General features: G+C 42.3%; 1 protein-coding gene across 1 annotated transcript in view; it reads right to left on the reverse strand.

Annotated features, from left to right (window-relative positions):
* magi2a (membrane associated guanylate kinase, WW and PDZ domain containing 2a) overlaps nucleotides 1-26,963 on the reverse strand; it is a 212,417-nt gene that overhangs the window by 20,413 nt on the left and 165,041 nt on the right. The window contains exons 10-16 of the mRNA XM_070853563.1: nucleotides 24,985-25,167; nucleotides 17,715-18,398; nucleotides 6,912-6,943; nucleotides 3,686-3,893; nucleotides 1,123-1,164; nucleotides 936-1,027; nucleotides 406-598 (exon numbers count right to left, since the gene is read on the reverse strand). Coding sequence (XP_070709664.1) covers nucleotides 406-598; nucleotides 936-1,027; nucleotides 1,123-1,164; nucleotides 3,686-3,893; nucleotides 6,912-6,943; nucleotides 17,715-18,398; nucleotides 24,985-25,167 — 1,434 coding nt within the window. The remainder of the gene's footprint in view (nucleotides 1-405; nucleotides 599-935; nucleotides 1,028-1,122; nucleotides 1,165-3,685; nucleotides 3,894-6,911; nucleotides 6,944-17,714; nucleotides 18,399-24,984; nucleotides 25,168-26,963) is intronic.

Below are 26,963 nucleotides of genomic sequence, written 5' to 3' on the forward strand. Positions count from 1 at the left end.
GATGATGTTTCCTGTCTATCTGCACTATATGTCATCAATAAAGGCTAATAAAGGACTGATCTGACCTTGTATAATGTCCCGCAACAGTCATGTTTCAAAAGGAAATCCATCACATTAAGGAAGTAATGTTACAAGTTCAGCTGCAATTATTTTCCATATCTATTAACTGTTGATTGTTCTATAATAAATCAATCAATCCTTTACTCTTTAGAATATCGGAAAATTGTAAAGAATGCCCTCATGTTATCAGCAGTGAAACAGAAAAGCACCACATCCTCACATGTGAGAAGCTGGAATCAGTGAAGTTAAGTCTTGTGTTATTGTTTTTAAATAAAAAAGGAGACATTGTGCTTTAATAATAATGCTCAAGCTCAAGCCATAGTTCAACCATAGGTGTTTTCTCACCTGCTGGCTGTACCCTCCTCCTGATGACCAGATTCACTTGGCCATTTCGTGCCGCCCCGTGCATCAAGTCAATAACATATCTGTGGGGCTTCCCCACCACTGGGATCCCATCCACAAACAGCAGCTCATCACCGGGCCGTAAACGTCCATCCAGGTCTGCTGGACTCTTCTCAATGATCGCACCAATCAAAATCTGTTATTTAATGCAGACCGTTATAAACAGGAAGTACATGTGCAAAGACTTGGCTCTAGATAATGGACTAGAGTCTGTGAGTGTCGCATGCAGTGGGTGTTAAAGTGGTTGTTATACTGACACAAAAATAGCTTAATGACATGATTGAAATATTGTTTTGTTACTTCAACAGACAGAAAAAGACACCAAAGCAGCCAGAGCCAGCACTCTCTCAGGGGTCAAAGGTCAGGGGTTAGGGTGGACACAGTATGTGTGTGTGTAGTGGGTTAGAGAGGAGAAAATGACAGGGTTCCACGCCCATCGCCATACGAGCCTTCTCACGTGTCTCCGGACTCACAGGCTGCCCTGCCTCGTCCCCGCCCAGCACCCGGAAACCAAAGCCGGACTTTTGCCTGCGCAGGTGCACCTCGATGTCTTGGTACTCTGATCCTGGAGCAACACGACCACGGACAAGATTTAAGTCCTGTAACCTTACGTTGAATTCAGGTTATGTTTTATTGACACTGCAGAAATGGTGTTTTTACCTGAGGAGTCCACAGGAAAAACAGTCCTTGTTTGGCCAGGTTCTAGAAAAACATGCAGGAAGCACCCATAAATAACAAATGCAGAAATATTGTATATACACAGACACACACAAGAGCACACACCGACAGATAGCAAACGAGCAAACGCACATTCTCCCATAAAGGCTAGAACAAGGCAGAGACCCTGCGTCAGCATTAATGTCACAGCAGAATTTCAGCATCATCCATAAAAGTCAGGAAGTGCTTACAGCGTGTAATATACCCGTCCCTTATTTACAGTGTGAGGTGGGATGCAAGCACTGATCTGCAATCAGTGGCTTCACACAACGCCATGATCTGCAAAGTAGTGAAATGAACTCAACCGCGGAGAAGTGGCTGCGAATGAGAAATTGATTCCAATTGCAACTGTTTTAATCACACTGAGCGCTCTGCTGGGACTCAGCTGGAATGATGGGAGAAAGAAAATCATGACTACAGACAAGAGGAGTGACTGTTACCACAGAAACAGCATACAGTGCTTCTTATCGGGACTGAGCTGGTTATGCTGGTGAATATGGGCGAGTAATCAATTTTGTTAAACAAAATTAGGTCATGCTTCCTACAGTTAAATATCACGCCAAAGTGATTTTCAGATTCATAATTTTTTTGGAAAGGCAAACAACCAATAGTCACACCTCAAATTCCATTCAATAGCAGTTGTGAGCTTTTCAATCATATCACATGATCTTAATCACCAGATGTAATTTGCTCATCTGTCGAGCTTGTAGACGTTATTTGTTTTTTCTGAGCACATTAAAGATGTCTGTGGTCCTCTGACTGGAAAATTCACCCAGCATCTACAGTATGTGTGTATATATATATATATATGGAACAACTGTGCTTAGTTGTATGCATAGTACCGAAACATTGCAAATAAATACACATACTAGCAGTTTTTTTTAGCACTTTTTTTGTCCATATTATATCAGCTGATGAATCATGTCATATGATGGAAAACTCCAAAGCAGCAATGAAATGGACCTTAGGGTGGAACTGTTTTGTAAACTGATGTTTCTAAGGTTAAAAGATGAGCTTCAAACCTCAGGAAAATAAATGTGTTTGAAACATGTCAAAAAAAATTCACAAAGGGCAAAGAAAACTAAAAGGAAAAAGGAAAAAAATCCACTATTTTTGAATAATATTCATGCAGAATCTAGGGAAACATTAACAAAGTGCTTTTCTGAACCACTGCATTAACCAAGATTGACACTTTTTGACTCAATTTATGCAGATACCAGCTCTCTCATGTGCCTTTCACAACGGAGGGACCATTTAAAGGTTTGGCTCGCCCCTTACTTCTATGTATCCAGCCATGCAGATAATTTGGGTTTCATTTGCCCCGTTATCTGTCTCTGAAAGATTTGCCAGACATACAGAGGTCAAATACAGTCCAGTACAAATCTCAGCACAACATGTGAATAAATGATAAACCTTGATGCTTTCTTGCTGATTGACTTTGCTTTCTTGCGAGGGAAGTAAGAAAATGTTGTTTTTGCCGTAGCCTCACCAAACCCAACCACTGAGCCTTATTGAAAGGAAGTGAGCAGTGAAAGTTACACTGATCATTGTTTCCATAGCTGAAGAGGAAGGAGAGACGATGACAGATTCAGAGACACAAAAGAGATTTGATAAGTCGGCTTTCTGACAGCCATGTCCTCTTCAATAACAGGTGCCTTGCACAAGTATGAACACCAGTCCTGTCTGTGAAAACTTTTGCTATCTCATGTCAGCCAAAAAAAAAAACCTTAAAGGAAGTGCCACTCATACCGAAACAGCATACACATTGAAAAAAAAAAAAAAATTACATTCACATTCTGAATGATATTCATGGCTGCTATTAACTCCTGAACTGCATGAGTGAAGCAGCGGACGTGACAAACATACATACGCGTACACCCATAAAAAGCATAAATACTACTTCCTACTGCCTAAAACTCCCACAGGACATTAGAGTTATGATGCATCTTGATGATATCATAACATGAAAAAAAATGTCTTTATGCATTACATCCAAAAAAGATCAGATGCTGTGTGGAGTGTTTATTTATCTCCATTTATGATGTGAGCTGGCAGAATGTCAATGTCTGGATGTAAAGATCCTTCCAGTCAATAAAAAAGACTGTCAGTTAATAGTAGGTAGGTTTTGTTTGTTTGTGCGTTGGCTTGTGTGGGCATTTAACGAGCGAAGATCAAATGAGATAACATGAGGAATTAGTAGCTAAAAATGCTGATAGAGTAATGTAGCTGCAAAACGTCTGATGAGCGTGTAAAGCTGAGGTGTTCGTGCTGACAGATCTTTCAGTTTGAAAGAGGTCAGCTTATTTGAACAAGCCTTTCAAGTTTTCTGCAGAGCAGCAAAAGGCACCAAAAACAAACAATCTGTGACTCAATTTGTGTGTGTTTGTGCGACAAAGAGACAGAGTGATGAATCTTCACCAGACCACCTTTCAATGAGGAGTATGTCAGTGCAAGAGAAGAGTGTTTGTCACAATGCTACACCTGCAGTGTCAGCTCTGGTACTTACGCCTACTCTCATAGATAGCCCTGGACTTCTCATAAAGGTCATAAGGGTCTGGTTTAGCCAGGGCCAAGGCCTCGGAGGCTGAGTCTGGGACCGAGGCCCTGTGAAGATGGTGGGGTGGGAAGGGGGCGCTGTGGGGGATAATGGGAGCTGACAGGCTGGTCTGAGCAGGACTGCTCTGGACCTGCTGGGATTCCCACTGCTCCAGCACCTGTAAAGCACAGTAGCATGAGGGTTCAATATTTCACTAGCACCTTTCCCACTTGTGACACTCGATAGCCATGATAAAACTAATAACTGAAGCAGATTTTGCTTTAATGAATTTTGACTGTTCGCTAGTTCCCACCGCCCCTTTATCACTGTTACTACTCCTGTCAAGCCATCTGTTCTCGCACAGCACACATCACCACATTTACAATCATATTATCGGCAGATTTACCACTCAAACCACTCTTTGCAGTAGACATAGCAAGTAGAAAAAAGCACAATCGTGGATTTTGTTGGCTGACTTCCTGCCTACCTAACTTCATAAGCTAATGCTAGCGTTAAAATTAGAGTTGGTTGTAAAACTCCAGCTGAATTTTCAGTGTTTCCAGAAGATTTATTGAAAAACGTTTGTAAAGTTTGTAAAAGGACCTAAAAACATGCACATGATGGCTCCTTATATATCATAAATTTGTTTTTTTTTTAGTTATATGGGCATGCTAATCTACTAAAATACATTCTATATATTTTTGCTCTTGTGGTTTTGGTTTTGAACAGATGATAAAAAAAGAAAAGCCTCCAAACTATTTAGGTATCACTCCGTTGCCCATTTTACAGTGTTTTAGTGTGCAGAGAAATCCAAAGCTTGACAGGCCTCCTGTGCCTAATAGCGGCTGCTAAGCTAAGATTGGACAATTGGTGTTTGGGTGAGAGGTTTAGCGAACAATCAAATTCATCCTAAAGCCAGGCAGTTAGTGAGGTTAGTAGTTGAAACAAATAAAACTATTCCAGCCTCCATTTGCTACTTATATTGCAATCTGTATGAAGGATGTATATGTGTGTGTGTGTGTGTGTGTGTGTGTGTGTGTGTGTGGAAGAAAACATATAGAGTAATAGTCATAAACAGATGACCTTATCTTGGATTGGAGCTTGAGGAAATCTGGTATATTATTATTGCTATGAAAAGTTTATGCTAATTTTCAATGCAACCTAATTGCCACTCTCTCCTTTTTTGAGGTAATACATTGCACGTAACACCCAATTTGCATATGTTTCATCCAAAAATGCATTTGGAAATGTGCTGTCAAGTGTTTGAGGTGACACCGGCAGTTTTGACAACACCAGTCAATCAGAGTGTCAGCCTTGATGTGTCAGATAAGCCAGGGCGCTTTAGTCACGGCACGACACTCAGCAGATAGCCAAGATGACACGTTGACATGTCAGAACGTGTGAGAGATGGATCCAGAGGGGACAACGAGCTTTTTGAAACTGAGACGGCGAGACAGACTGCATATGGCATGCTTTAATATCGAGAATTACAGGGTTTCTGGTTTAAGATGCACCGAGAATAAATATCAGCTTCATAAAAGCTTGGGGACAGAATCAAAAGTGTTTCCGCTCTTTGTGGTTCCACTCGTGTCAGCCATTGATGTGAAGTACTTCTGCATAGGACAGGCTGCTGAGACTGGGGACCTAGTCAGGGCTGGGATTACACTACTAGTCTTTTTGTATGTTTGATTAAGACTGTTGGAGTAGGCACACTCTGGCTATAATTTAGTTGGTCAGATGAACCGGGACACTGCAGGCTGTTGGCCTTCATTAAACAGTGTTATGGAATAAAAACACCTGCGTGTGCTCCAACATTAAGCAGCTGTTACCAACAGTACTGGCTTGATTTGACAGGCAAATCTCTATAAAATAATTTGCAAATCAAACTCTCAGGAGCTGCAGGCTTACTCTTCCCTCGACTGCAGTTCGATATACCAATTCAAGACTTCCAGTTCTTCCCTTATTAGTCAAATTCCTCCACATTTCATTCTCAGAGCTGCACAAGCCTTCCTGTAACAAATGATACCCAATTAAACCGAGATTGAACTCCATAGTTCTGGGGGTTCCGCAGCTGGGGGAAAGGGGTGGTGCGGGGCAGCCAACAAATGAACACTCGGGGGTAAAGCGAGAGCGATGTGAACAGATATGATAAGAGAGCAGCTCTGCATGTTTTCTGCTACTTTGTGACGTTCAAAGCTTTTCCCTCAGAGCTGAGAATTACAATTATTCTGGGGGAGATGGAACAGATTGATTAAGTCAAGAGGGAGCAGAAATTATGAACAATGACAGGATTTCAGGGGAAAAGTGTTTTAAAAGCCACACAATGGAGGTTTCCTGTGTTGTTAGTTGTGATCTGGAATGGGGACAACATGAGACGGGGTCAAGGCCTGGTCAGAGCAGCGCTGGGAGGACGCCCAGGCATGAAATGGATTACACACACAGTTGGACTGAGATGAGTCGAAACGCTCGTGTGCAGGCATGTGAGTGTGACAAATACACATAAAGACAAAGTGAATCTGATCTAAGAGGATAGAGTTTTTAGTGAGCCCTGGGACAGCAGATAATACTACGGCTTATGCAAGTTTGCAGAGTTACCACATGAGGGATTTTGCTTAATGTGACAAAATGAAATAAAGCGGGGTGAAAGATAAATGACCAGGAAATGTAGGTAGTGTGAAAGTGCAACAAAACTTTTAAAGAATTTGAAAGATTGGAAAAATATTTTAAAAAGGAAGTTTAAAAGGGGGATGAAAATGCATTCTGGGCCATGCCAAAGAAGTTAGAACAGTGACTCAGAAGCACTAAACTGTGGCGTAATTGAAATGCTCTGAGTGTGGATAACCCTGACGGCACTGAGTCTGGCTATGAATTAGCTCTGACTTGCAGAATCAAGAGTCTAGTGATGTTATGAGCAGGCTACTTGACCTTTTTGCCATCCTATGACAGGAAGAAGGGCTGAATATCAAGGTGTTGTAAAAGCCACGGACGTATTGTGAATCATCAGTAGAGTTAGTACGGAAAAGGAGGGACTTTCTAAACCTTACAAACATGTAAAAAATAAGATTATAGTCATTTTGATTAGCGCATACAATATGCACACTGCAGCCACTGTTCCTAAAGTGAAAATCTACTGTGTTTTAATGATTAAAGAGCAGACATGGCGACAGTCCACGTTTTGGAGGCTGGTGCATGTTACCTGCTTAGGGGTCTTCCAGGGTGAATAGTGACCTGCAATGTTGAGAGAACAAAAAATGCTTTAGACTGAATAAGATGGTAGAAACAGATCATGAGATGTGAGGTTTAATTTTAGCTGTGAAAGCCAATTCCAGGGGATTTTGGAGGATAATAAAATGAAGGGGAAAACCCCCCCCCCAAATATTATCAACAGAATTGCAGATAAAGCAAATGAAAAGAATGTGACATGAAAACCTGTTTGTGAATGGTGGAAAGGACAAAGAAAAGCACAACCGACTCAAACAGGATAAAAGCACGAAGCAGAAGATGGCAAATAAATATCTATGGCGTTATTGTGAAGGCAGAGAGATAAAAGCGAACCTTAGAAAAGGTTCGGCTGAGAAGCGCGCTGTAATGCAGTATGAGATGTCCTGATATTGAAATGATGGACTTGAATAAACATGATAGTCAGCGGTCAAACGGTGGAATAAATTATATGAATTGCTAATCTTAAAGGCAGTGATCAACAGAGGTAAGTATAGCTTGTTGGTTGCTCTACGGTGTGCAAAGTGTAAATGTGTGTTCCTTTTTGGGGTTTTAGGTGATCTGACATTTTCTACAATGACAATAAAGAAAATGAATATAATGATATCAGACCCATTAACTTATTCTATGGGCACTTGGGGGTAGCTGAACGAAGCTGCAGACATTAAATGGCATCATCATCACCTTCTAATCGAACACTTAACTGATTTAGCATTGCACTCCTAAAACAATGTCAGATTCAAGAAGCAACTTCAAACCATTCATCTATCTTCATTTAATCTGTAATCAAATATCAGCTCACATTAGGACTGGTTTTCTGTTCTCATTGTTACCTAAAGCCATTTGTGGATCTATCGCGGATGTGTCAGCAGTGACAACAAAAAGGCGATGGGATTTACGAATGCTCCAACTTTCACTTAAGTGGTTCAGGATGACTGTACCTCACAATAAAGTGGTTTCAGTTTGTAATACACACGGAAAGGTAAAGGGCATGCTGTTTTCCTCGACTTTTCCATTCATCTCGCTATAACCTTTAAAAAGGTACGCCACACATGTTCAAGCGCAACGCCCAGAAATCTATCACGGATGATGAAAGTAAACAATCAATAAAAAGGACAACAGCAGCAGCTGACATCAGTACGCGATACACGTGTGTGCACGCAGTAGTGAAACATGGTTTCTATAGTCAAATTTACGGGAGCATGTAAAAAAATAAAAATAAAATAAAATCTTCCTGATTCAATTTCTGTCCTTCTTTGCTTTCAAGTGCTGCCACGTTTTCCCCTTTGGGACACTACAAGCATATGCAAATGGAGGGATCGAATTATGGGGTGACTGCTCGAATTATACACCAGCCTTCCCAGTCTTGGTCCTGGCGAGACTCCAATCGCACTGTGGAAACATTCGTCTCACTGAGCCGCCAGTGACAATATGGAAATTAACAAAAGCTACACAAAGAAATCCAGAAATCATACTGTCAGCTTCTCTCACTCAAAACAAGCAAATATAGAAACAAACACATTTACAACGGCTTGTCTAAAACTCAACACCAATTTCACCGTCAGCGCACATGGGAATATTTTATCAGCCCACAACAGGAAGGAGTATTTATTAAAAAGGATGACAACCGCAAGGGACAGAGAGAGTTTTTGCTTATCGTCCCAAAGAGGGTCAATCAATAAATGGCTTTCTGTCTAGAATACCTACATCTAAGTCAGTGGGAAGACACAGCGTGCAGAGGAGGCAACAATAGAGCAGTCCTCAGAGAGGGTGACAGAACCTGAGCTGAGCTGGACAGACAGATGAGAGGGGCACTACCAGGCATCGCTGACCGAGGTGATCCTCGGGGTTGAGTCGCTGTTAACTCAGCCGTACCAGACATTTAGTTGGACGTGGGTGTCAGAGTGCCCTGTGGCTAAAAGTTGAGAAGGGTGAGAGACATAAAGAGAGACTGAGAGAAAGAGAGAGAGTGAACGGAGCTGTCTGTGGTGCTGAAAGCCCTCAGACTGAATGCTAATCAGACTTGTCAGCTTGGCTGCAGAAAGCTACATGAACCCTGTGGTGTTATACTCACACTTAGGTTCTAAACTAGCCAGTGTCCCATCCTTCAGTAAGTGTCACCCTTTTGTGATGCACGCAAGACCAGTATAACACCAGTAATGAGGGCAAGATATCTTCACTTATTCAAGCTCCATAATGAGAGGGCAAAAGTCCCTAAACCCAAAGTGTGTGATTGTGTTCGCTTGTGTATCTGAGCTGTGCCTCGTTTTCAATGTCTGCCCAAAACTTTGATTAAAGAGTTCTGAACTGGGAAGTGTTTCCAGAGAGCCTTTCTGCTCCGAGGGTGCCGAGTCATCTAGTTCCCCCCGGCAATAATGGTGCCGTTGTAATCAGACTCAATGCCAGCGACTCACGCAGCTTTTGCAACGTGACAACTGAGAGGAACGTTCATGTGGAATTTTGTGAAGTTGAAACAGAGACGGAGGAGATAAAGTCTAGATGCAAAAGAAAGCGAATACGACCATGTCTCAAAATTAATGTTCATTTGATTGTGGTGCATTAAGATGGACGTGTGTGAACTCCTGCTTTTTAAAAAAAGAAATCCTGTACTTAAAATTTATTTAACAGATGCTCACAACTGTATGAAGTGGATTCTGGTAATGTGATTAGATTAACTGCAACTTTGTTAGGAAACTCACACGGCTTTTTGACATTTTAGCCCTACATTCCTGTCACTAGTTAACCTGGCCGTGGCGAAGACTTTATATAAGACCTTTCTTCTCAAAAGCAGCAAATAAGGTCTTGCATTTCAGATGGCTTTGAAACCTTTTTGTGCTTGTTTTGACAGCTTTTTATGGAAGGTTATGACCGAATGCCTCCAAAACAATCAAGTTCTCACAACTTCTCACAACAGTCTCTCTTTACACCCTGTGTGACCTCAGCTAAGGGATGTCCTATTTTCTACATGATGTGTAAGAATTTAATTTGATTCATGATACTGACTTAACCATCTCTCTCTCACTGGACTTCTGAATTGAAATAAATAAAAATATCTTTGCAATGACACCCAATACAAACCTACAGCTAACCCAATAGAAAAAAGCATTCACAGATCACACATCAGCCGATATAAAAAGTACAAAATGGAGCTGGCAAACACGGGCACTTGTTCACAATGTACACTTGGCACAACAGACAGTTATTTCCAAAAAAATCACTGCTCATAATAACAACAACAGGACAGCCTTTAAGGAAAAGATGGTCCCCATTCTTGCCCATGTTGAGGTTGGGCTAATGCCGCACACAATCCCACCTTCACACCTTCCTACACATACATTCAGATTGCAGAGCTACATTAACTTAACGGTTTCATTACAAATTAAACAGGTTATTCTCTTGATGGTTTGTTGTTGGATTTGTGTGTGCAGTTCAGTGTCTGTTTCTTGGAGTTCAAGGTGACATTTTAAGGTGTATTGTTTGGTTTGACCAGCAGGCCAGGGCCCAGAAAACACACTCTCTCACACACCTCCCTCCGTTCCTTTATCCCTCCCACTTCTTGGGGGAAAGAAATTAAAGAATGTCACTCTTCAACGGACAGACTCCCTTCATAACAGTCTGGGAGTGGTTGATGGTAGGATATGTCACGAGATCTGGAATGGGCCAGTGCCCTCCACTGGGCCTGGGCATGGCTCAATGCAATGTAATGTAATGTAGGAGATCTTGATTTAAAAAAAAAAAGATTCATGATTCAACAAGAAGTATTAAGTTTAAAATATTAACATTTGCCCATTACTATATTCGTCATAAATGTGTTTAAAGCCACCTGTGACTACAGTTTAGCATAACGTGAATAAATCAAAACACACACTGTTGGGGCAACACATAAAACTAAATTGTCAAAGGTGCACACACATACAAACCATTTGACAAACATAAGACAACATTTCTTCACCCATACAATAACAAAAGCCTCTTTGATTTCATAATGAGAGGCTAATGCTAGCCCTTCAATTATTCAAATAAGGCTATGATTACACTAGGATTGATGGCAGCTTGCACGAATATTTCAGCCCTTTATGAATATGTATCTCCATCTCATGCAGAAGTCTGGCAGCTTCACATAATATCCACAGCAGAAAAGTGATTTTAACCACTTCTCTTCAAATGCCCATTCGGTGTTCGCCCGAAAACCAGCATCACTGTGTGCAAAACAAATGATCTGAAAGGTACCCAGTTGAATATGCATGATATATGCATGATAGTTGAATATGCATGATATCAAACCAGTAGTATTTATTCAAACACACACATGCAATCACTGGGTGATCACTCCGTCCCATTAAAGCCCATTAAAAATAGGAGTGCTTGATCTGTGTAAGAGACAGGTTAGTAAACAACAACAACAACAACAACAACAACAATAATAATAATAATAATAATAATAAACAGCACAAAGCGCTTTACATGGTATGTATGTTTAATTCTACTCCTCCCACACACTAGGAGGAGACGCAGAGGCTAACTTCTGCCTCTGTGACACCAATTTAGATACCAATGATGCAAGACACCATCCGTTTTGTTTAACCCTTTCCTGTTTGAGCTATGCTCTAATCTCTGCATCATGCCCTTCATGCACGAGGCCCTTGGCTGTCTTCCCGTGGCCGACCGGATGGGATATTGATCCCTGGCGGGCAGCTCCTCCGGGTTGAGGGCTGGTGGGGACAGAGCTGTAAGTGTGAACATGGCCGACAGTCTGTGGTCTACTGGCAGAGAGCCGAACTCATCACTCCTCTGCTCTCTCCCTCTCTTTTGTTTCCAACTATTCTATCTTGCACACACACATCCAATGAATCACTGTCTAGTTACACACTGATTCCCTGGGAGGCTGGAGGAGGCTCAGTGAATCAAACCCGCCGTCTTCTTTTCTTTCTCTACAAAGTGGACCTTCAGACCTTCTGCATGGTTCTTAGAGCGGCCTCTGGTCATCCATGTGCACACGGCCAATCTCTGGTGAAAGGTCAAACCAGAGAGCTGAATCATAATGTACAATTTACCCATGATAGTACTAGAAAGGGGAGTTTATGTAAGTGTGCGCAGGCTTGTGTGCAGAAGGCTGCCTTGGGATGTGTGCGAAGAAGATGAGGAAAGTGTGTGCCCGCTTGTTGTGTAGGTGTATGTGCAACCTGTGTGAATCAAACCATGTGGCTCAGCGTTTGTGTGAGCGTGTGGGCGGGCGGCAGTGAGGGAGAATGCGGCAAGTAAGAAGGAGCTAAATGGGTGAGCGTACATGTGAACAAGCTGAAAGTCTCTGCAGCTAATTACAGCCCTGAGTCTCTGCTGGTGTGGCAACGAGGACACAGCCTGTTAATGGTCTAGATAGCCACTAATGAGGCTGTCTGCCATGCACACACACACACACATATGCTGACACACACACACACACACACACACACACAGGCACAATAATTACTGGTGATGAGAGACAGAGCGCTTATTTGTTGGCCAAAAACGGCTCGGGAGTGAAACTCAAATCTAAAGCAAGGCTAAATATCATCACTATATCATGAGTGTGGGCTTTTTTGTGGGTGATGAGGTTTAATTGACTGGATGGTTTGATCATAAATGGCTCCATTTTTGGATGGCCAATTGGCAGCCAACTTGGGTCTAACATCTTGCTTTTGATGGAGAAGGAAGTCGTGATATATACCCTTAAAGGAATAGTGTGACATTTTTGGAAATGTGCTTATTTGCGTTCTTGCCAAGAGTTAGATGAAGAGATGAAAAAATCTATATCTATCTATAAGCTCACAAATTAACATGTTATATAAAAACTGTAGGGTAAAAACTGGGGGTTGTGTGCTGGACTACTTCTTGACTTTCTGAAGTCTCTGCATCTGTCTACGATCCATCTTTGATTTGTTCAGTAATTAAATTAGGCCTGGTGTTGGCCCCACTGACGGCTGTTTCAGGGCTTCATGGGTGGTATTAGGAATGCTGAGATCATCTTCGTGTATGGCCAGCGAGCTTCATGGCTACTTTCAGAGCAAAGAGTGTAAATGAGAGTGATGCAGCTGTAGAGGATGTTGGCTTACAGACGGAAGAAGTCTTAAATCTACATATTTCTTTGAACAGTGTCAAAAATATTAAATGCTCCCAACCGCAGTCATGTCAACTGAAAATGGCGTCATGTACCCATTAGTTTTAGTTTGTTAGGTTAGATTAGAGCTCTTTTTCCTTACTGAAAATGATGATCTTGAACACTGCCACTCAGCACACAATCTTCCTTTACAACAAACTCTAAAAAGCAGTATCAAGGATGTCAGACCCTGTTGCTTTGCCTTGCAATTTTCTCTTTTATTAATAATGGTCATACCTTTGTCTCACAATGAAAGTGGCAATGATTTATTAATGCTACAAATCTCTGAATTACAGCAGTAATTCACTGCTGCACTACTCGGCGCTTCACTGTGTCCATGACATCATTAGGCCAAGCAAGATGAGCCTTGCTGAACAGAGACTGTAACATGATGGGGCTCTCTGTTTTTAATTCGCACTCTGTGGTTGGACTACCTTCTCATTATTTTTCAGCACCTTTCTGTTTCTGTATCGTTTCTGAATCACTTTTCCAACCTCTCACTTCCTTTCTGTGCCTTTGTACATTTTACATGAACAGATAAAAAGCGTGTATGTGAGTGAGAGAGAAAGATGTTCAATATATGTGAACCTTCCTCACTTTGGCTGCAGTCATTTGTGATCTCTGATGCGGGGCATCAGGGGAGGAGTCATCATCATAGCAGCTGCACCATAAAATAGCCATAACAGTGTTGTTGGATTGCGGCTGTGGGAGTTTAGAAATATGTGGGAGTTATGAAGGCTGTTAATCTCTCTACTACCATTTGTGTGTGCGTTTTCTACCTGTCACTAGGTACCAAGAGGTGGTAGGTCTGTCCACGGGATAAAGGGGTAATAATTTAAAAAAAAATTCACTCATGCAGAAATATGCACACTTGCACTACTTTTAAACTTAGTCAGCTTCCTGCTCCTTCAGTCCTCGCTTCAGATTGTGTTTTCAGTAAAAGCGGGGAGCTGTGTGCTCTCTCCAAACTGGAATTTAGAGACTGTGTGAGAGACAGGAGTGTGACAGTGGTTTGGTGATGTATATCAGTGGGTTGCCTCTCTCTTTACTACACTGACTAGCAGCACAAACCCTTAAGATAAACAACCATTTCAATTAGATTGTGTGGCTAGTGTCCAGTAGTCCAAAGACATGGGCCAAACTGTGGTGTGTTAAGAGGTGGAATGTCATTCCAGCAGCATGGTGACAGTTTTATTGCAATGGGTAATAGCTTGGCTAATCGCTTGGAGCTGGCCTTTCTGAGGAAGTTGGGTGGGAAAGAGAATCAGCGGCAAGTCAAGTCTCACAGTGAGAGCTGGGGACCTGCCACATTTCCCACTTTAATCTGTAGTGTTAATGCTGCTATATGTAGAAACACAAATATTCACCTCAACAATCCCCCTGTTCAAATGCCATGAAATTTAACTTTGGTGCAGGAATAGATTTTCATCATAGATTCACTGATGAAACATGTAATTCTATAACCTGCTGCACTTACAGCGAGCAAACAGCAGAACAAAGCAACATTTGCCATAATCACTGCATGACGAGTAACAAACATGACAACATATCCAAACCCTAGTGAAATAAATCCACCACTACTACAACAAAGACCATTTAGTGATCAACACGTCAGTTTTCATGGAAGATTCACTTCAAAACACCCTCACAGAGAGCCAAACCTCTGCTGAAATAAATGGATCTTTGAGACTAAGCCTGACACCATGGAATAACTTGGAGTAACAGTAACACAGAAGCCATTCTGGCACTTAAACTAACAATTATTTATAGATCACAGTTTCCTTGCGTTCAGAGCAATGTCTAGAAATCTCTCATTTTGTCTGATTGAACACTGTCAAGTGTAAAGATTGTACAGTGTACAGGGTAAAGATTCAGTTCAATTTGCAATACAGAGCAAATATTCACATTTATACAAGCTGGAACCAGTCACGTTTAGCTAGATAAACAATTAATCAATTATCAAAATTGCTCTCGGATAATTTTCTGTGAATTCACTAAATAGTTAATAATGATTCAAGCACTAGAGGGATACAAGTAGGGGATTGCAGCTGCTGCTGCAGTATCATTCTCTAATTCAATGGGCAGCACCATTTTTTTGCTTGATACCCCTTAAACCAATATCTCTCTGTAACATCTCAAATTAAGTTTCATGTCTTTAAGTTGTGAGCATTTTCTCTTCTCAGAGGCCCAAAGAGGTGAAACTATTTCACCTGTGGGGGTTTAAACTGGGGGGGTTGGGGACCACTATCGCCTGTAAGCATAAAAACAGCATCCTAACCTGTTAATGTAGAACCATTTTAGAGTGTGTTGAAAGGAGAGACAATTTAAGAGAAAATAATAAAAGGCTTTAGCAACAATAACAGATTATTAGCTTTGCCACATGAAAAATCTGGACATGTGGTTTTCTTCGTAGTCCATTGCTCCTTTTTTTATCATCATCATGACAAAAAGACTTTACCAACAGAACTTTACGGTGACCATTTTCTCCCAGGAGGTATAAAATCTCTGATTCTAATGAGCTTAAAGTCTGACAGTGTTTATCCAAAATAATCTCCAGACATCTACAATGTCTAAAGCCCCATTCAACTGGAAAACCTTGGCACCTTTTCTTAGCCGTAGTCATTTTTACACATATGTGTGCCATATGCAGTCATGCTACCGTAAGAGCAGACTGGGTGGCACGGACGTTTTTTCCACCTCTAGCACCCACAGATTGTCATGTCACAGGAAATCAACACAAACAGATGTGAGACTGCACCCTGGTGTATTGTTGTGTAGTGGAGTTAGGCCATATCCAGATTTGGAATAATGAGATGAAATATAGCATGTAAATAAGGCTGCCATTTTCTCCACGGGCCAACAGGCTGGTTATTAGATGGGAGCGCTTGTTTCGACCTTCTAAAGCTCTGCTGCGAATGAAGAACCCGGACAGATGGTGGGTGCGCTTCACCGTTAGTTTCCTGCGCAGATGGGAGACTGTGTTTTTATGTTTGTGTGTGGGGAGTGTGGTGACAGATTGGAGATTTTTGAGATGGTGGCACAAAACTTTTGACCTCTCCCATGTGTGTATATTTGTTTATATGTTGGCAGATGACATTTTAGAGCCACTGGCTTAAAAATATATATTTTTTTTACTTTTCTGGATTAGTATTTGCTCTAATTTTCCACTCCTAGAGGCCTGTATCTTCACTCTGTTACTCGTCTGCCTGTTTGTTTGCTCCCTGCTAACTGACAGCGACACGGGCAGCCTAATAAAGAAATAAATGGAAATAAATCTATTCAGAGGGCGCCGCTGACCTTTGTGGGTGAGTCTCAGTGGTGTCTGTGGCACCAGGCAGTTGGCATTATGATTGGTATGTGACATTACAACACAAAGAGGCAAAATACAGAACTACAAATTGGTTCCACACAAAAGCAAAAGGAGGACAGGTTCCCCAGTTGAGCTGGCTTGTCTTACAGCTCTCACTATGAATGACTGTGAGTGCTAAAGTTCATGTGTCATCACTTAGAGGATGCCAAGATAAATCAAAGACAGGTAAACTCAAAGAGGGGAATAATTTAACATCATTTAACAACAAGGTTTCACAGACAGATCCTATCTGCTTGGTTGATGAAGAGCCACTGTTGCAGTTTCTAGATTTAATTAAAATCTACCGTTTTAATCTTCAACATCGGTGCTTTGGCTGAGTCATCGCTGGCAGATGCACCACCTCAACAATTCAATAAAAAGGCAAGATCAGTTTGTAGGCAGATCACAGCAGGCTTACACATAACTTATGCTCTGTCATTTCAGCCGTATACACATTTATGGAAGACAAGACAGTAAATCTTTTTTCTTTTTCTTTCAATGTCAAAGGCATCGCTATTAGAAGTAAGCTCTCTGAAGGTTTCAGCCTTTTTGAGGAACCAACACAGATGTTAACTACACACTGCACACACAATCCTCTCCAACATACACTTACAGAGCAAAAAAACAATCAGCTACCTGTTGATTCTGCAAATCATAACCCTGTGTGTGACTCTTGACAGAGAGCATAGCATAATTATGATTGTCAGATGGCCACACATTCTGAAAAACACAGGGTAGAAAGCACTTCAGAGCCATTTTCAGTCTACCAGTATATTGCTGGAAAACTGTGCTACTTTTGACAAGCTTTAATTTGGGGGGTTTTATTGGTGGCTCAAAAAAGAAGGCAAAATTTGCCATACATGGCAAAAATCCAAAAGCGACTCAGTACCCAATAACCCAATGACCGCAAAAGCATGCACTTCAATCAAAAGAGATTTGTTGACCACTAGGGGGTATGGCTCAGTGATCAGTGCAGAGAGACATCTACTTTAGTGAAGTGAAGGAAAGCAGTTTTCCTTCCAGAGTAAAGCAAAGAAGACAAGGACCAAGGAAGGAGGCACTTGAGAGGAGCTGTGCATCAGTCAGCCATTGCTGAGCACTGCAGGACTGCATAATAGGTTTCTGTGGCCTTTGGACTGGATCACACACACAGACGCAACAACAAAAGATGACATAGATGAATAGGCAGACGGGTATGCAGCTAGAAAGACAAACATGAGGTAGACAGAGATTCAAGTGCTCGTGATGAACCAACTATCTTCCACACCATCCCTACCTGTAGCCACTGGTCTTACCTGTCCCACCTCTCTGAATCACCAGGCAGGTCTCAGTTCCCACGGCGCACTCCTTGAGAAGCTCCACCACCTGTGTGTGTGTGAATCCCTGCACTGCTTGCTTGTTAATCTCCACAATCAGGTCACCCTCGCACAAGCCCGGGCAGCCAAGAGGCTCCAGGACTTGTTTGACTCGCTGGCCAGTAGCGCTGTCCGCAATAGTGAAGCCAAAACCATCCACGCCCTTCACCATGGTCAGGGTCAGCAGTTCCCCCTGGGTGGCTCCTGACGACGCCATGGAGACGCTGTCAGGAGGTGTGGTGCCGGTGGTAGGAGGGAGCGAGCCGTCTAAGTGGGTATCACCCGGGTGAGGGGTGAGCAGCTGCTGCTGAGCGTTGACCTGGTCCTGATTCGGGTCTGTGACAAAGCGTGCAGTGCGGGAGAGATAGTCCAGGTAGTTGTCGTAGCCCGTCCTGCCGTTTACCATGATGGGCCGCTGCTCCATGATGCCCAGCGGGGATATGATGGTGGTGGTGGTGTTGTTGTTGGTATTGGCAGCTTCCTCTGGGTCGTAGGGCAAAGGGTAGCCGCGACACAAGACGAGGGTGACGCTTTGGCCAATTGGCACCGACTGGAAGAGTTTGACCACATCGGCGTGGGTGGTGCCCAGGACGCACACATCATTGATGTAGACAATGACATCACCTGCAGACAAAGGGATGAACAGATAGAAACATGATGGTTAGGCGTAACGGCAGGAACACAAGAGTTAATACAGTAGCTACCGAGTCAAAGTGAAACTGCAAATTATTGAGACTGAGAAGCAGGAAAACCTCTTGTAAAATCTGTAGTAATACAAAAGTTGTGTGATTCATTCCATGTATCTGCACAGTGTCTTTTTGGGGGGCATTTAAACCTTTTTCGACAAGAGAGACTGACAGAAAGCAAGGTGAGAGAGAGGGGAACGAAATGGTTGCAATTATATGGTGTGTGTTTTAACCATGCAATCAATGTAAAATCGGTTATTTAATATATCTGCTTTTTAGTGGACTTTAAAAAGCACCAATTCCTTCAAACCTTAGACCGTCTCAAGTTAATTGAGAATTGTTAAATTAACGAGTGCAAATTGCAGATATATTTTGGATTCCTGCACATGCTCAGGCATGGGTGACAAGTGAGGTATTTGTTTTGATTAGTGACACGTGTGACACATGTCTAAATTGAGAGAAAAGAAAATTATATGATGTCACAAATCAATGGAAGTCGCAAATTTGGTGAAACTGACCAAAATGGTGGTACAGTGAAGACAGTCTATTTGTCTGCATAGATTACAGCTACATGTGGGAAAAATGACATTAGAGTTGGAGGATATCATGCGTAAGGGAGAAGCAGTTATGATGTTTAATACCCACACTTAATGAGAGCTGTAGCTGTACGAGCCAACAAATTAACTGTTTACTTTTTTTTTAAAAACACGCAGGGTTCAACTTTAATAGCAACTGCTGTAGTAGATACCAATTAATCTTAGAAATAGAATATACGTAGTAAACCCCAGGTGCACATTTACGGTTTCAGAGAGCAGTAAAAGAAATCCTCAATGAGAAACTTCGGCTATTCTAGCACTCAGTCAGCTGTGCAACACATCAGCACTGTCTCTCCTTGGATTCCCCTTACAGCCATAAACCATTTCTACAGATAAACATTACCACAGATAATGTCTTATCTGCCTTTCAACTGTAAAATAATGCTGATGACAAGTGGCTAAAATGTTTGCCTTTTATGGGGCCAAGTGCTTTTATTTGCTTGCTGTAATATACTGCACAGTAGATAAAACCTAGCTGACAATTAAATGTTCCCACACAAAAGCGCTCCACATCCAGGCTTATCTTTGTCTCAACCAGATTACTAAATATAGTGTTTTGTGCTCCACTGTGCAGGCACCCCGCAGGTTTTTAAAACACTGAGCAAGTGGGAGCGAAAGGCACAATCCATTTTAAAGTCTGACAAACAGCATTACCTAACTTAATAATGAAAACAATTATTTTCTAATTGCAGGCATAATTGCCGTGCTCCGTAGAGAGGGCATGGTCTGAGTGTGAGTGTGTGTTGCAAAGAGAGAAGGTGAAAAGCAAAGATCCGTCATGATTAATAAGCAAAGCATGTGCTTCAGTGATTGGCCCTGACCTTGCTAACCACAAGCTCCATCCTATCCAATTGCCTTAAAACGTGAGCAGGAGACAATTAAAGCAACGGCTGGGTCAATGACACTTTTTCTAAAAACAACATGGCGATTCATATTGATTTCCTGGATTGACTGTTGAAGTGGAGCCGAGCTGCTGACCCCTCTGAGTGTTACCGGCCGAGGTAAATGGAAGTCAAGATATCACCGAAATGTTCTCTCATTGTAAAGAGTGTTGCGGACAAATGCTTTCCAAGTTTTAATGCCGGTATTGACAGAGCTAGCTCACACCTCGAGGCAACGTGACGTGAGCGACTTTTTAATTAATCCGGGTAAATGTGGGCGACATTTGCCTTGAGCACCGGTGTCAGAATCAATAGTTGAGTACGCTGGCAGAAAACAAATGATGGTGTCGTGACCTCGCAGCGCCCTCGTCGTGCGCACAGATGACCAGGGAGGAAATGCAGCGAGACTGCGAGCTTGTTTTACAAAAACAGAAAGCTATGAAGTCAGGCACAAGTTCTTCAAAAATTCAAAGATTCACACTGAACAACACTTTAATGTGCCTGAGGAACAATTTGCAACATAGTACATGCAATACATCATGCACAGGACAAGATCCATATATCCACTATGTAAACACCATGAATCATGACGGGAAAAAAAAGTAATAAAAGATGCAATTACGTCTGGGGTTACAGTTTGCAGATGGACTAAAGCACAATTTGTATCTATCAGTACTACTTTTGGGAAGACGGAGCTTCTGCCCTCATAGAAGCATCTGGAATTCAACATATAGTGGATGCATACAGTTGTTTTTGTCCACTAGTGGTACCTTGCCATGCAGATAGGTTTGGTTTTATGTGAAACTTCTGCAACCATTTCAGTACAATTGTGGGCAATTGAATGTTATTTGTGATGCTCACAAACCTTAAAAATAACTTTAGAAACACTCAAGAAAGATTGCACCTTTTACTCTGGGTCAGTGTGTCCAACATTTTGTCTTTTTTTTTTACTCTTTATAAACATCCAAAGTTACAACTCTTCATCACAACTGTGAGCACCTTCAGCAAAAATAAGTGTTTACTTGCTCATGTAGTTTAACAATTTTTGAGTACTGAAAGGTCAAAAAATATCGAGTGTTTCACAAGAACAGTAAGAAAAGGCACAGCTCTTGTTTTTAAGCTGTAGCTGCAGCTGCCAGCAATAGTTGTCATTTCAGATGACAAAGTTGTTAGTTGCTGGCAAGAAATGAGAAGCATGCTTTCTCTATGTTGGTTTGAAATCAAGGGCCGATTGTTTTAAAAATGACTAAGAATATTTCTATGAGCTCAGAGAACTTCGAGCAAGAAAGGGAGGGATTTTTGCATTTTTAATTCCAGCCATTTTTAAAGACTTGACGAGGCAAAATTATCCTGCATTTCTCCACCCTAAAAAAAAGGCTCAGGAGAAAAATATATGTTTTTATATTCTGGGTGAAATGACACAGTCACAAAACATAAGTGTGCATACAAGTGCAGAGAAATGGACCCGTCAACAGAGATAACAAAAAAAAAAGCGCTCATGGCCACCGACCATCCCTCTCTCCATCCATTATAACACCTCCCGTGGGTCCCTTGTACGTTCTAAATCACACTGACCTTAACTGTAAACACCACACTCACTGCGACCAAGGCCCACGCTGCTACCTTCATCGTCCCATCCTTGCATATTTCTTATGACGTATTCATCTGCGGCTAATGGTGTGTTCAAGATTGTGTCAACATAACGAGAGGTCTCTGTGGCCCTGCCGTGACAAGGCCACGATAACACGGCAGTTTAGAGTCTCGGCAGGGTGCAAACATTTGTTAGAGGCAGCAGTCTTTTGTGTGTGATGAACAGGGTGACGCGTGGTGCATTAGGGTCGTACCAGACGTGCAGATGTGTCACTAGATAAGGATGTCTTAAGATTTTGCAGACTAAACTTGCTTGAACAGTAACCGAGCCTCATTTCTGTTTGGGTGAGGATCATATCATTAGCTAACTACATTAGTTTGTGAAGTTACTTTTCTTTATTGGATTTGGGGAAGATTGCACTCAAGCAATCCCAGCCAGTGTAAACCTTTTTCTATTGGACTGTTAAAAATGAAAAGTGAGGATGTTAGTCACTGACATTTACAGTTTGATATAATTTTTTCCCTTATCACACTTATGATACCAGGACTAACTAGTCCCGCAATATCAGAACAATCTGTTTCTTTATCTTCTACATGGATCATCAACTCATGAGCACTTCTTTGTCTGGGACATGCAGCTTTAGCTTCTGTCTGTTAGAGTGATATCATAGAGCATCCGGTGCATAATTTAAGACTTTCTACACTCTCTCTCGTTTTAAAATGAGTCAGCTGGAAACATTTTAAAGCCAGGCGACAGTGGTGTTTTTGACTAACTCATGGAGGTAACGCTGTCTTAATTAGCTAACTAACAGCAAGTCACATTACTGTCAGTCAACCTCTAGAAATGAAAAACACGCTTTTGTCCACTTCTGTCTGAAAAAAGGACCCGTGGTTCAAAAAGTGACACCAGAAAATAGGAATCTATTTTAACGTTGATCAGCATTTGATGGATAAAATAAAACTTCTTAATGCATTTCAGTTAGACCACAAAGCCACGCTAAGCCTTCAGAAATCTACACATATTTTGAGATCTTAATCATTTCAACTGTGTTTTTGTAGCTATTTTTGATATAAAATATATATTCTACACTATGACACTGAATCAGTAAAAATGTCAAATGTGGTGCATATTCTTAGTGTCTTATCTTGTACAAACACAACACACACTGTAATATATGGATACAGTTCAGAGTGGAATAACCCAGCTGCTGTGGATGACTGTTGCAACAGCTAGACTCTCAACAAACCGCCGCCTCTGGCATCCAAACCAAGCAACTCCACTTCAAGCTAATAGCTTTGTATTTCACAAAAACATCACTGCTAATAAGCCCCACATTTCTTCCAGGGACAAAAATAAATTCTACAAAAACACCAAATATCTTACCCGGACAAAACAGCACTGATGCAGTCTAATGGTCGTAAAGTGGATATTTAAAAAAAACTTTTCAAATAGGTGCTTGAACATGTTTTCCCTGGTGGTGGGGCCAGCCAGGAGGGGTCATGAGAAAAAAGCAGCACAAATTATCTATCTGGAATTGGGAATTTCACACTGCTGCAGGCCTGGGTTTCATCCATGTGAGCTCTGAGTTACTGTGATGGAGCTAGCTCTGTTACTGCAGAAGTAGGACACAAAGTCTGGGGAGGCAAGGTGGAGGGATGGAGGCTGGATGATGAGATAGAGATGGAGATGAGCTGAAGGGAGGAAGTGGTGGAGAGGAGAAGAAACGGGAGGTGGGACAGTAGAAATGTGAGAGGGATTTGTTAGTCATTTCTGCGGAAAGAATACATGAAAAGAGAGAGGGGGATTCTAAAAGAAAGAGAGAGGAGGAGATGAGGAGACAGAGACCCAAAATATTTTATATGCAGCATTGTCAGGACAAGCTTTATTAGTCACCAAGGGATCTATTTTGGACTGCTGCACCCACACATTTATAAAAAAAAAAAAAAAACATTTATGACCCAATGTTCTAAAAGAAGCCTGTTAACACACATACAGTTAACAATTCATACCTGTTTTGAAGAAGAACACTAGCTTCACTATAAAGCAAACTCCCTGGCCAGCTTACTCTATGTATGATAAATGATCACCCTGAGCTCTGGATTTGCTCCGGCATAGACAACTTGGAACGTCATTCCATGCTGAGAGCATTGACAAACCTGCTAGTTCAATTCTCTTGACCTTTAGTACAGCTGGTCTGTGTGTGTGTGTGTGTGTGTGTGTGTGTGTGTGCGCGCAAGTGTGTGTGTGTGTGTGTGTGTGTGCCTATGTGCCGCAGTCTCACCCCCATGTGGCCACAGCCAGGAGTTATGGTGCTCATAAAGTCCCTTTCATGATTAATGGAAGAACAAAACTCTGCAGTTGGTGCACAAGTATGCGTGCACTCCATGCATGCACACACACACACACACACACACACACACAGAGCCGACACTATGCGAGCTTAGCAAGTTGCACCCAAAATCACACACGCACACAATGCATGCACACGCCAAATGTGCATATTTTCTGCTGCATATATCACTGTGTGAACTGTATACTGTGTTCATATTTGGGTGTTTTTGTTTCAATTTGAATACACGTGAGCTGAACTGCATTAAAAAAGTATATGTGGAAAAATGTGGGCCAATACAACTTCCTCTTAACCCCATTTCTTTGGATGTATGCTTATAAGTGGACCACGTACTGCAAGACTCAAACCTCTGAGAAAAGTTACATTGAATTGAAAAAAAAAAAAAAAAGTGTGCATGTATTTTCTGTTCTTTTATGCTTCCACTGCTGCACAATCAATTGCCCCATCGGGGACAAAATAAAGTCAGTGAATAGTTGTCCCGCAGACTTTTGCAGCAATTTCCATCATTCTTGGGAAATTCTGTATGTAAGATAAGATAAGCCTTTATTTGTCCCACACTGGGGAAATTTGCTAATTTGCAGTGCAAACAGTGCAAAGATAAGTTAAACAACAGGTGTCTATATAAATAATATGATATAAATAGAATAAAAAAGCTATGCAGTATATACAAATATAACAAAGAGATTGCACTGTAGTAGAATGGATGAAGTGATGAATTATTGCATCAGTCAGACAAACAGTATTGCACAGACTTGAATGAGGATAAGATATTGTACATGAGTCCAGTTGAATCAACAGTTCTGATTGCACAGTCTAACAGCAGCAGGCAGGAAGGATACAACTATTACCATCCTACACATCCTATACAAATGCACGCCTGCCATGTTTCACAAAGAATGTCGAGTTTCTTTTGTGCCTTTCAGGTCCTAGTTTACTGAGCTACATGTGAAGGTTGACCATTGACTGTGTGTTCTCATGTGCCTATGTGTTAAGTATTTTAGCTGCAAGGTATCTCAATGGGTAAAAATGTTTTGGGTCTTTTGTTTGTCAGAGGGACTCAATTCGACTGAGTCTCAGCTTGTGCTTTGGCCATGCCTGAGGCTTACCTGTGGCCATCTTTCCATCAGCTGCAGCAGGTCCGTCAGGGATAACACTCTTCACCTGGAGGAATTCATCAGGCTCGTCGCCTCCGATAATAGTGAAGCCAAAGCCCATGTTGCTCTTTTGGAGGGATGTGGACAAGAAACTGCCTTTCAGCTGAGTGGGGTCCCGCGTGAACAGCGGCTTCTCTATAAATGACAAATAAGAAAATAAATCAACCAAATACCAACACTAACACTGTGTATGTTTCATAGCAGAGATTGAAAGGACCTCAAAGCTGTTGCAGGGCAGTGCTCACAGGGTGGGGGCATGGGTAAAGCTTATCCAGAAAGATATGGGTATAGCCACAGGAAAACTGCCAGGGTGGGTCTGTGGTGCTGAAAGATGCAGGTGTGGTTCAATGGTTTTGGCTCCCGTGCAAGGCACAAATGCAACATCTCTCCTGCTACACCCAAATATACTAAACTTATATCCGGTCCTCTCCTCCCATGCTGGGATACGGTGGGCAGAAGGGGTGCAGAGGGCATCAGCGCTGCAAGTCTTCAGTCCCATCCAAAGGTTACCAAGGAAGCAGCAAAGTTCGGCAAATGACATGCTGTCAATCAGGGATCAGTTCCAAGAGAAGGAGCTCAAGAGGGTTAGGGAAGAACTGGGAGATTTCTGCAGAAGGGAGAGCTGGGAGATTTCTGGAGGAAGGGTGCCTTGTGTAGGAATGAGAGGATCTCAGCCAACAAGCTTAGTCACACTTAACAAAGTCCTCAATCTTTTCACCTTGGACGGAGACATGACTAGTGTTCTAGTTTACATACTTTGTTTGCCGCCACTGGTCCAGAGATAGACTGAGTGATTACACTCTCTACCTGCTTATGCCAGGCAATAAGACATGTGATGGTACAAGCTCGTCACACAAATCCCTCAACTGCCTTGAGGGAAAAGCTTGCTTGCGAGCTAGCATGCTTACAGTAAGTCAAACGAGCGCAGGCAGCCATGAGAATGACAGTCAGCCTCCTTTGCTTCTCTCTTGGCCTACTTACTGACAAAATGCCACAGGGAGAAAGGGCTACAGACAGGCTGCTCTAGCACCACAGTGCAGGCGGAGGTGTGAAGTGGCTGCTGCTGCTGCTGCTGCTGCTGTTGTTGGTGGTGGTGGTGGGGGCACATATTCATCCGCCGAGTCAGTACACGCCGGAGCGGCGAGACGTCGGCAGAGGAGGATGTAGCATACGCGGCGGCCCTACGACCCAAGATTGGCGAGCGGGAGAGGTCGCCGAGGCTGTGGCAGCGCTCGGGCACCGGGCCGACCTGCACGAGGGGGGAGCCGGGGAGGGAGGCACAGGGGCTGGCATCCTCCACTGGCATCAAAGTTTGTAGGGAAAAGGAGGAGGAGGGCAGAGGTGGAGGTGGGGAGAGGGACGAAAGAGAGCCTCACTGGAATGTACACAGAGCGTAACCACGGAGACAGGCTTTCAACTCAGAGCGGTGGACTACTACGTTACTATGGAAACAAACCTCCACTTCACCAGTCCAGACAGTTTTTTCTAGGAGTACATCCTACTGCTATGGCTGGTGGAGAGTTAGCGCTGGAATCAGGTAGCAACAAACCATCATTAAACAAATCAGTGAATCACATTTAAACCCACATGTTCACTTTGGCTGAGTAATATTCACAACAACATGACCAGCAAACATTATTATCAGTCCTCCTGAATGCTGCCATTCCTCCGACTTCTTGACTGAGTGATTGTTGCTGTTTATCGACAAACCAATAGTCCTGCTCCTGTCAAGCAAAATCAGTTTGGCTGTGACCCCTCTTTGAATGTTGCTATGGTGATCCAAGCAACATCTGTGCGTCAAGTTCCTCCTGAAGTGGAAGAAGTAAATTTGGGAGAAGAGTCCCATTTTATATTGTACATACTGTGATGATCTCGGGGTGTCAACTGGAATGGCTATTCAATGATGATTGATGTGTTTAAACCTGTTATAC

Source organism: Pempheris klunzingeri, chromosome 22 (assembly GCF_042242105.1).
Source record: "Pempheris klunzingeri isolate RE-2024b chromosome 22, fPemKlu1.hap1, whole genome shotgun sequence".
Classification (NCBI taxonomy): domain Eukaryota; kingdom Metazoa; phylum Chordata; class Actinopteri; order Acropomatiformes; family Pempheridae; genus Pempheris; species Pempheris klunzingeri.